Source organism: Octopus bimaculoides, chromosome 27 (genome assembly GCF_001194135.2).
Source record: "Octopus bimaculoides isolate UCB-OBI-ISO-001 chromosome 27, ASM119413v2, whole genome shotgun sequence".
Taxonomy (NCBI): domain Eukaryota; kingdom Metazoa; phylum Mollusca; class Cephalopoda; order Octopoda; family Octopodidae; genus Octopus; species Octopus bimaculoides.
In genome coordinates this window covers 10,708,635-10,719,583 of record NC_069007.1, presented here as the reverse complement: position 1 = coordinate 10,719,583, position 10,949 = coordinate 10,708,635, and the positions used below count along the sequence as shown (strand labels likewise).

At 40.0% G+C, this 10,949-nt stretch overlaps 1 protein-coding gene and 1 long non-coding RNA gene across 2 annotated transcripts in view; both read left to right on the top strand.

Moving 5' to 3' along the window:
* The window catches only part of LOC128250978 (uncharacterized), a 7,947-nt gene extending 880 nt beyond the window's left edge, over nucleotides 1-7,067 (top strand). Inside the window, exon 2 of the long non-coding RNA XR_008266885.1 lies at nucleotides 3,660-7,067. This is a non-coding gene — a long non-coding RNA (uncharacterized LOC128250978). The remainder of the gene's footprint in view (nucleotides 1-3,659) is intronic.
* On the top strand, nucleotides 7-3,404 carry LOC106880053 (zinc finger protein ZFP2). Its single transcript, XM_014929855.2, has one exon. It carries the CDS (start codon nucleotides 26-28, stop codon nucleotides 968-970), a length of 945 nt encoding a protein of 314 aa, XP_014785341.1. The 5' UTR covers nucleotides 7-25; the 3' UTR covers nucleotides 971-3,404.
* Nucleotides 7,068-10,949: the final 3,882 nt, after the last annotated feature.

The window sequence follows — 10,949 nt, the reverse complement described above, 5'->3', positions numbered from 1 at the left end:
ACATGAAGTCTTCACACACAAAAGAATGCACGAAACGAAAAGACTTTTCCACTGTGAAATATGTGAGCGATCTTTTGTCTCTAACGGTACATTAACAAGACACAAAAGAACACACACTGGAGAAAAACCATTCCTCTGCGAAACGTGTGGAAAATATTTCATCTCTAACAGTAATTTAGCAAGACACAAAAGAATACACACTGGGGAAAAACCGTATCATTGTGATATATGTGGGACATCTTTCTCTGATAAATCTAATCTTATAGTTCACAAAAGACAACACACCGGAGAAAAACCGTACCACTGCGAAATATGTGGAAAATCTTTTATCACTAACGACCACCTAGTAACACACAAAAGGATACACACTGGAGAAAAACCGTTTCACTGTGACGTATGTGGGAAATCCTTCGCTCAGAATTTTTGTTTCATTCTCCACAAACGTAGTCATACTGGAGAAAAACCTTATCGTTGTGACCTCTGTGGGAAATCTTTCTCACATAGTTCTCATCTTGTAGTTCATGAACGTCGTCACACGGGAGAAAAACCTTTCCATTGTGACATCTGCGGGAAATCCTTTTCTAATAGTTCTCATGTTACAATTCACAAACGTAGCCACACGGGAGAGAAACCTTTCCATTGTGAAATTTGTGGGAAATCCTGTTTCACTGATAGTGATTTAACGAAACACAAGAAAATTCACACTGGAGAAAAACCCTACCAGTGTGGAATTTGTGGGAAATATTTCAACACCAACTGTGACTTAAAAATACACAAACAAATACACACTCGAGAAAAAGCCTTTCATTGTGATATTTGTGGGAAATCCTTCTCTAAGAATTCTTGGCTTGTAGTTCACAAGCGTAGTCACACTGGAGAAGAACCTTTTCATTGTGATATATGTGGGAAATCATTTATTACAAACAGCGATTTAACGAAACACGAGAGAAACTGCAGTGAGACATGTTAGCGAGACTATTTTGTTGTGACGGCAGAGCACAGTCGTGCTACGCTCAAAACATCCAATTACTGCTGGTTGCGGAAGGATACATGTGACTACTTCTGCCCAGCGGTAAAGTGCGCCAGTTTTGAATGGTAAAATTTCTGTTACCATTTGACCGTTGCGATGTGAACATCCGTCGCTGATAGATCGTCCATTTGACAAAACACGTTGCTGATTTAACGCCAATTAAAAAACGCGTTTACTGCCATGGGATTTCTACCTCGCTTCACAACTACGCAACGCATTGGATATTTACATCTTGCAGCTATTAAGTACCAAATCTAACTACCTCGGATGTTATGAAGAAATTATCTCATGTCTCTCACTACACCCTTAATTACCTTGGCATGTGCTTCCTACTACCACGTGTGTGGTCAAGGAATAAATTATGTTTATTAACGAAAGAATATTGCCTTCGGATATTTATTTTTACATTCATATAAAACATATATACATTACTGGAAGCCTTCTTACACACTCACCAATCAAATATACTATTTAAAAAAATAATAATAAAAACATATTACTGTGATATCTGTGGCAAATCTTTCTGTCTTGCAGTTCAAAAACGTATTCACACTGGAGAGAAACCCTTTTATTATGAAAAATGTGGAAGATTATTCACTTCTAACAGTGACATAATAACACACAAATTAATATATACTGTAGGACAGAAACGTTTGCACGCCGGGCGAAATGCTTAGCGGTATAACGGCTCTGTGATTTATTGTGAATACTGTTGTGTTACTTTGTGAAAACTATGTGAAGTTGTCTCTGTAAATAATTGTGATTTTTGTGGAATTATTGCTGTTACGTTTCATGCGAGCCGCTGCATTTTTCCGCAGCTATGGCAAGTAGTAGTGTCTCCAGTATGGAGAGCTACGCCAAGGCCACTGCGGCGAGGAAGCCAGTGCCGCTGGAAACCAAATTGATCGAGTTGGATATGGAGGAGGTGACCAGAAGCAGGAATTTGATAGAAGTAGAGGGAGACTCATACAAATTGTGCCCCCCAAAAGAGACTAAAGAAGACAAAATTCTGAGGACAGTTGTTTATCGTACCCAGGCTGTCGAAACCTGTAAAATTGAAATGGTGACGGAAGAGGAAATCGAGGAGTGCCTGGGTGGAATTGTGAATGAAGCCACGTACATCAACAGAGGAAGAAAGTTCGGTACGGTAGAGGTGAGGTTCGCCACTATAGAAGAGGCAACCAAGCATGCAACCAACATTTTAAGAAATGAAAAAATAGCATTACTACCAAGTTATAGAGGAAGAAGTAGTGTGAAAATACGTATTCCCAGAGTTACACCAGAAATTAAACCAGAGTGGCTGGTTGCAACAGTGCTGGCTGCAACCATGGAGGAGCTGGAAGTGGGACCAGTGGCGAAATCAAAAGTGCACAAATGGTGGGGATTTGAACTCGAAATGTGGCTTTTTGCCACATTCGAGGACATAGAAAGAATTCCCTACCAGATAGAAGTGGAGGATGAGGGAACGTTAAATGTTGTAGTCGAGGGAAGGAAACCAAATTGCTACATATGCGGGGAAAGAGGTCATATGAAGACCAAATGCCCCCTATATGAGTTCACACAGCCACAGCAAGAGAAAGCACAAGCAGAGGAGGAAAACATTGTAGATCATACTGAGGAATTGAAAGAGAGACAAAAGTGTGAAACAGAGAAAACAAAGGAGAAGAACGAAAATGGAGCTACTAACCTGAAAAAGCAAAAGAAAAATAAGTCAAAGGAACGGTCAACAGAAAACAAAAAAGAGATAGAAAAGCCAGAAACTAATAATGTACAAGAAGAGGAGGAGAGAACGGATAAAGATGTCCAATACAAGGGGGTTTTGATAAAGTATGAGAATTGTGAGCAGATGGAGAGTAAAGTCGAGAGATTGGAGGAAATAATAAGAGTGAAGATGCCAGAGAAATGTGCTGAGAAATGCATTTTGATACGTGAGGAAAACTACTGGGATTACATAAAAGAACTTGGTGAAGATATAATAACGAAAAGGGTATGGTTGGTGGAGACACCACCCCCTAGAACTGATTACTTACAGTTGATAAGGACGGAAGTAACAGTGATTAATGGGAGAAAAATAACGCGAGTATTTCAATTTTTTGAGTTGCAAAACTGTTAAAATGTTTACATGATGTTGAACGTAAAAGTGAAAAACTGGATAAATGTAACCACCCGAGTGGACATTGCGCCTCATTTTTTCATTCTTGCATATTATCATTTTATTTTAATTTTTCTTCTACTATTATCATTCGCTTTTGTAATTTTTAGTTCCCCGATTTTATGTTTGTTGCGTTTTGTATTGTCTTTATGTTTTGTGATGTCTTAAAAATTCTTTGTATAACCCTTTATGGGTAATAAAGAAATCGGTATTTCGTCTGTCTTTACGTTCTGAGTTCAAACTCCGCCGAGCTTCACTTTGCCTTTCATCCTTTCGGGGTCGATAAATTAAGTATCAGTTGCGTACTAGGGTCGATCTAATCGACTGATCCCATTCTCCAAAATTTCGGGCCTTGTGCCTCGAGTAGAAAAGAATATACACCATAGGAAAACCATTTTGCTGTGAAATATGTGAATGTTATGTATTCTTTCGTTCTTGACCACCCTGCCTACTAAGATCCAACCTCCTATTGAACAGGAAGAGACAAGGGCAAAGCTTGCAGCCACTCAAGAACAAGCGCAGAAATATTACAACAAACATGCACAATATTTACCTGAGATACTTGGAGGACAACATGTGCATACTCAAGATCCTATAACTAAAACATGGATCCCAGCACAAGTTGTCAGTAGAGCTGAAACTCCAAGATCGTACATTATAGAAACTGAATCTGGTAGGCAGCTGAGACGTAAACGGGCCCACATCCGCCCAACACCAAAGCTATCGAGAATAACACGCGCAACACCTGCAGCATCAGTGACAACACCAACAAGAACCACAACATGCACAGCAGATGACGGCACAAACAGAATCCGTGTTTCCACAGAATCATCACCCCAACGGACACCAACCACCCATCAGCAGCCCAACGACACACCTCAGACACCAGTGCAGAGAACAAGATCCACCGATTCGATACCGTTAAAAGAGAAAAATAATAAAACAACTACTTCTGCTGGATTAGGAAGCAGAAAACCATGTGTGTGGGCAGAATAATCCCACGGTTTCTGCTGCAGGATTGCCACCCTTGCGCTGACAATCCATTAGTATAAGGGAGATTACTTCTATTTTTTCATTGCCAAAATATCCTTTTTTTTTTCAAGAAGGGATGTTACACTTTCATATCTATGTGCATGCGTAGGTATACGTATGTATGAATACATCCCCACTAGTAGTACTATTTTGTTAAGCGCATCTACTAAGCTGTATGAACTGTGTCTAGGGCAGATACGCACAGTGTGTATCACTCCGCTATAGATACTGTTTGTAAACATGTCAAGTAAAACACGTACAATCATAATCATGTCTTCAGTGTGTGTGCAAAAAAAATCTATTTTTACATAAAAATTTTTTTTCTTTGTTGGTAATTCGCATTTAGAAAGTTGATCCAGGTAAATATTGTGCATGTTGCAATATTTGTGTGCTTGTTCTTGAGTGGCTGCTAGCTTTGCCCTTGTCTCTTCCTGGTCAATAGGAGGTTGGATCTTAGTTGGCAGGGTGGTCTTATATTTCCTACCATTCAGCATTTCTGCTGGGCATTTCATGTCTGCTCGTAGGGACAAAAGAGCCAGGTGTGAATCTTCCTTGGTTTCTCAGCATTTGACAAATGTTCTCTCGACGGTCTGCACCTGTCTTTCAATGAATCCATGACCTTTGGGGTAGTGTGGAGATGAGGTTACAATGTTGAACCCATACTCATTGGCTGGCTTTTTGAATTCTTGAGATGTGAACTGGGTTCCATTGTCACAAATGATCTGCTCTGGTATTCCTTGCTCTGCTACAAGTCTTCGAGCCACTGTAGTTATTGTTTTGGCTCTCAGGTCTTTCACTTTTCTCACAAATGGGAATTTGGAGTAGTAGCAGACCATAATCAAGTACAATTCTTGGTTCGTTGTGAACAGATCTACTCCAATAGTTTGCCATGGCCTTCTTGGAATGTCACTGGATATCATTTCCTCCTTTCGTTGTGTGTTCCTGTACTTTTGACAGATGTGGCATGCAGAAACCATCTTTTCTATATCTTTGTACATGCCTACCCAATATACAGCTGACTTGGCTCAGAGTTTGCATTTTTCCATTCCCAGATGCCCTTGGTGGATCTTTTCTAGAATTTCTTTTTGCATTGATTTGGGTATAATTATTCGGGATCCAGCCATCAGGATTCCATTTTCCACTGCTATGTCATCGTGGATGGCCCAATATTCACGAATGAGGGGCTGCACCTGATGTCTCTTCTCTGGCCACCCCTGAATCACCATCTGAGTAAGGAGCTGGAGTTCTTCGTCTTTGCTGGTCTCTTTGATTTGTTCCAGCTTTGTGTTTGTCACATTTACAATGTGGTGGACCTTGACACTTAGTCCTTCCATCTCCTGTTTATCATGTGAGGATAGTCTGGCTGGTGATTTTGTGAGGTTTTTGATAGGCATATTTCTGTCAATCCTGCTTGGAGCTGCCTTCACTTCACCGTTGACTGACACAATATTAAGCTTTTGACAGGTATCAAGTCCAAGAATTGCAGGTCCTGTTCTTGCGACATAAAAAGAACACTTGATTATTTTTCCTTTGTGTGTCCCTGTAATGGTTGCTTTGGCCAGTTGTGGAATCCTGGTACCTCCTTATGCAGTGATGATTCCTTCTTTGACTTTATCCTCTTGTATCATGTGTTCTGGGAACATCTTTTTGTAGAGGTTGATAGGTAAGATATTACTCTGGGCTCCAGTGTCAATCTTCAGCTTTAAGTCAATGATAATTCGTTTCTTGCCTGACTTCCTTTGAATTTGTATTGTTGTATATGCCTCATTTTTTTTCTGGTTGTCATTTCCCATCTCATGCACATTTATTGTGCCGACTGCCAAGAATTACTCCTCTGAGGTGTTTTCTTCCAGATGTTGGGCATGTACATCTCTTTATCTTCTCTTACCACTCCACTTTGAAAATTGGGGCTTATATTTTTGAGATTTTGCTAGTCTACACATTTTTCCCCAGTGGTTGGGTTTTCCACATGCTTTGCAGTGTGTACCGAATGCAGGACATTTCCTCAGGTCATTGAACTCATGCTCTGTACCACAGTACTGGCATGTTCTCTGTTTGTGGGTATGTTTCGTCTTATGTCTAGATACAATATCTACACTGCTGCCTACTGTGTTTGTTTGTAAAGTAAGTGATGCCATTTGTTTGGTAGTGGCTTCGAATGCTCTTGCAGTATCTACTGCCTCTGCCAGCTGGAGAGCATCCTTACCGATGAGAGATTTCTGGACTTCTTTATGAGCACACCCCCATAGAAGTTGATCAGCAATCCTTTCGTCCTTTTCTTTGAATTTGCACTTCTCGGCAACATTCTTTAGTCTGGACAGGAAGTTGTCAGTTGTTTCTTGTGGGTCTTGTTTCAGGCCCTGGAATTCATACCTATGAATTCTATGGTTTGATCTGGGCTCTAGGTGCCTTTCAAATTTCTCTAAAAGTATGTCTGGATTATTGCAATCCGATTCTGACATATCCCAACTATTGAATAGGTCTAGACCCTTCTCTCCCGTCCATAAAAGGATGTAGCTTCCCTTTTCATCGGCAGTTGTACCTTTAAGGAAGCTTTTGAAAGCCAGTTGAGTTTTCTGTTTAAATTTCTTGAACGCTTCCACGATATCATCCACGTACCAGTTCATGGTCGGATGTAGATTCATCTGTACGGCGACGGAGGCTGCCATTTTTTTGATCCTCGTGTGTGTGTCCCCGAAGACGAAGCAATATTCAGTTTGTTAAATTTTAGGTTTGTTGTTTTCCTGTTTTGTTGTAAAGGCACTGTTTTCGATTAGTATTTATTGCTGCCACCATGTTATGTATTATTTTGTTCTTGATGGGATAATAAACAACTCACTGAAGGCATTGTTATGATTCTACGTGTTTATTTACTTGACATGTTTACAAACAGTGTGTTTTATTTACTTTGTTTTAAAAGAACCCTCATACATGTTTTGCGCATTCACGTTAGATAATCGTTGTAGGATCGACTAGCGAGTGCGCGCACCAGGACCACTCTTCTTGAATAGTACCAATTTTGTGTGTGTGTGTGTGTGCAAAAAAATCTATTTTTACATCAAAGAAGAGAGCAAAGGACCACTGATGAGGTCACAGAAGTGTGACGAAAGAACTCTGGCCGAAATAGGATTAATGTAATGTAATATAAAGCTGAAGCAAATTAACACCAAATATACAGTGCGTGTGTTTTTATTAGCTAAACTGGCAACATGACCATCCCCAAATACAACAACATATATATTTATATATATATATATATATACAGGCATATCTCAACTTATGTCATTTTGAGTTGCATCTTTTTCAAATTAATGTTTTTTTTCTCTTAAAGAAATTAATAGAAAAAATAAACCTAAACCTCAGTAAGTTAACCCAGTGAAGACAGTACCAAAGAGGAATGTCTCTGTCCTCAAACCTCTCAACCTCATCCACTTGACAATCTCTTTTACCATACCCACTGGACAAAGAAAAACTGCCTTACCTGCCTGATTAAAAGAAGGTGGCTGGGCAACCGTTACTATGGACTTGGCTTATAAGAGTCAAATGTTCACGCACAACAACAGCTGTTCAACATAACTCCACCAGTTGGCAATGCCAAGACAGTGGACAAATACATACAGAACAGCTGTGTTTCTCTGCTACTGATGGGAAAGGAATGCTCAATCACAGCTCTGTAAATTTTGCCTGGGCAGCACTTTTGGGTCTGCTGTAGGCAATATGTGTATTCTGTGGGGTCCGGGGATGGCAAACGAAAGGGCCGCCCCAAGTGGCACACACTCTAGCTACACCAGTGCAAACGTATTTTTTTCCTTCCCAGATCTCCTATCTTATTTGATCTGATAGTGTTTCCAAAACACATTCTGCTTTGTGCCATATACAGTTCCAGAAGCATCACTACCCATGACTACAGAACCAATTGTCTCTCTGAAAAACATGAAATCATCATCTCCTTTGTTGTTGATTCATCAACACAACGTTTGTCACAGATAAAATATGTGTGGACACACACCCAACTCTTCATCAGAAACCAGCACTCCTCCAATTGCAATAACAATAAAAAAAAGGTTGGATGTTTCTTACAACCAAACCAAACAGGGAACTTGAAATAAATTGTACTCCGATCACTGGTCATGTAGGCATCTTTTCCAACATTCAAGCTGTTGAAGTAGTGGGAGGTGTTATAAAAAAGGACACCAGATAAGATCTGATGATAAGACCTCCAAGAAATATGTCTATGATTGAATCTTTGTATGATCATAATGCACTTTATTTCAAGTCCACACTTTTCTTTTGTTATAAATAACATCCAACCTTTTTTTATATTTTATTTTCACTGCAACAGGAGTTGGTTTCTGATGAAGCATTGGGTGTGTAGTCACACAAAACGTATTTTATCTGCTTTGACATAGCAGACGGAATTAGCACACACATCATAGCTTTCATCAGTTACCCATTTTCCTGATGTCAGATTTGTGCTTTTCTATGTCTGCCAGTGCCACCTTGACTGGCTTCCGTATCGGTGGCACATAAAAAGCACCAACTGATCGTGGCCGTTGCCAGCCTCCTCTGGCCCCTGTGCTGGTGGCACGTAAAAAGCACCCACTACACTCTTGGAGCGGTTACCGTTAGGAAGGGCATCCAGCTGTAGAAACACTGCCAGATCAGACTGGAGCCTGGTGCAGACCCTGGTTGAACCGTCCAACCCATGCTAGCATGGAAATCGGACGTTAAACGACAACGATGATGATGATGATACACACAATTACAAGTGTCAGGTAAATTATTTTGTTGTTTCCATGTCCTGCAACACGTTGATTACACTGGATGAAATAGTCACTCCCTGTCATTTCCTTTGGTTGTTCATATTGTTCAAATGGTTCATACACGATAAACAATAATTGGTTTCAATCTATGGAAAGGTGTATCCAATTTCTGGTATAGTTATCCCATTTAATCATCAGTATTTATAATAGCGATATCTATTTCTTGCACAACTTCTATAGCTTTTCCTTCCAGTGTCAAGAAGACAGTGGGAGTACTGTCTTCTAAATTCTAAGCTGGTTGCTAATTCCCACATCTGCATATCTGCATTTCCTTCTTTCACAGCTCTCTGAAGCCATCTTCTATTCTCTGATCATTTCACTGCTACCTGTATTAAATAAGCAGCAGCAACACTTTCAGAAACGAAAACAATCAATGAACATAACTGCCTGTGCCTCCAGTTTCTCCACTTTTTCCGCTTCACCTGGTCACGGGCAATTAGGAATGATGGTTTTTTCTTGAAGGGATCAATTGTGTCCTTTCAATTATTCACCAACAACAACCAAGTGAAATCATAGTTGTGGCCATTGTCAGTGTCATGTAACTGGTATCCATGCCAGTGGAATGTAACGATCACGTTTCAAGTATTGGGCCACACTGATGCTGGTGTTGCATAGCTAACACCCATACTGGTGGCATGTAAAGAGCACCTTTCAAGATTTGGGGCCTCACAGAGGCAACGACAAATGACTGAGGCCTTTGGCAATATGCAGTGCTTGAAAGGTGGCAGAATCGTTAGCACGCTGGGCGAAATACTTAGCGGTATTTCATGTCTTTACATTCTGAGTTCAAATTCTACCAAAGTTGACTTTGCTTTTCGTCCTTTCGGGGTCAATAAATTAAGTACTAGTTGCGTACTGGGTCAATCTAATCGACTGGTCCCCTCCCCAAAAAAAGAATATGTTGTCCTTGAATAGAAGAGCCATCAAGCCAAGGAAAATTGTCGTCATTGCAGATATTGGTGTCACGCAACCGGCACCCATGCTGGTGGCATGTAAAAGCCCCCATTACACTCTCAGTGTGCTTGATGTTAGGAAGGGCATCCAGCCATAGAAGCCTTGTCAAATCAGACAGGAGTCTGGTGCAGCTCCTCAGCTTACCATCCCTGGTTAAATTGTCCAACCCATGCCAGCATGGACAACAGAGAAGGAAAACTTTGCTTCTATACAATGGTAATGAACAGTGATTGAATGGCAGTTACTCAGCTGCAAGGAAGAATAAGTAAAATATTATAAACATGACATTACATATTGTAGGATTCCACCAGTTTCCCATCTTAGTCCTAGGTTAATATTAACAGACATGAATCATTGTTTGGAGCAATGACAGTAGTGTTTGCAGCTGTGACACAAGCAACAGCGTAGTTATACAACAAAGAAACTGCATTTCCTAAACGACAAAATAAATGTTATCAAAGAGGTAGATAAAGGTGGCGCCTTTAATGTAATGGATGCTGAATATTATCAGGATTTAGTTGGAGAACGATCGAAGAATACAACCTGTTACTTAGAAATACCTGGAAATATAAATCATCGCTCATAAGAATTATATCAACTTTCAAAAGGACATGAAATAATTCTTACATATGGTATATATAAATCAGGGATATGCTGCCTAGGTAGGCAGTGCTTACCCTGAATAGAATAGATCAATAGCAACATTTTCCTTTTATGGCAAAATATGCACCTAATTCAATAAAATTATGAAGGTTATTTTCATTACTATGCATAAAATGCAAAATATTTGATTTGTTTGTAGATTAGGTAGGCATAATTTGCCCTTGCCTTTCAATCTCCATATTATAACTACACATAGCATACATGCTGTGTACATTCCTACAACAGTGTTTTCTTTATGCGCTATAAAGGCAGAAGTAAATTTGCCTCCAACTCAGTCACGCACCTGTGTTTAGCT

Coding starts and splice junctions, on each gene's coding strand:
- LOC106880053 (XM_014929855.2), top strand. CDS start 26: ATGCACGAAACGAAAAGACTTTTCCACTGTGAAATATGTGAGCGATCT.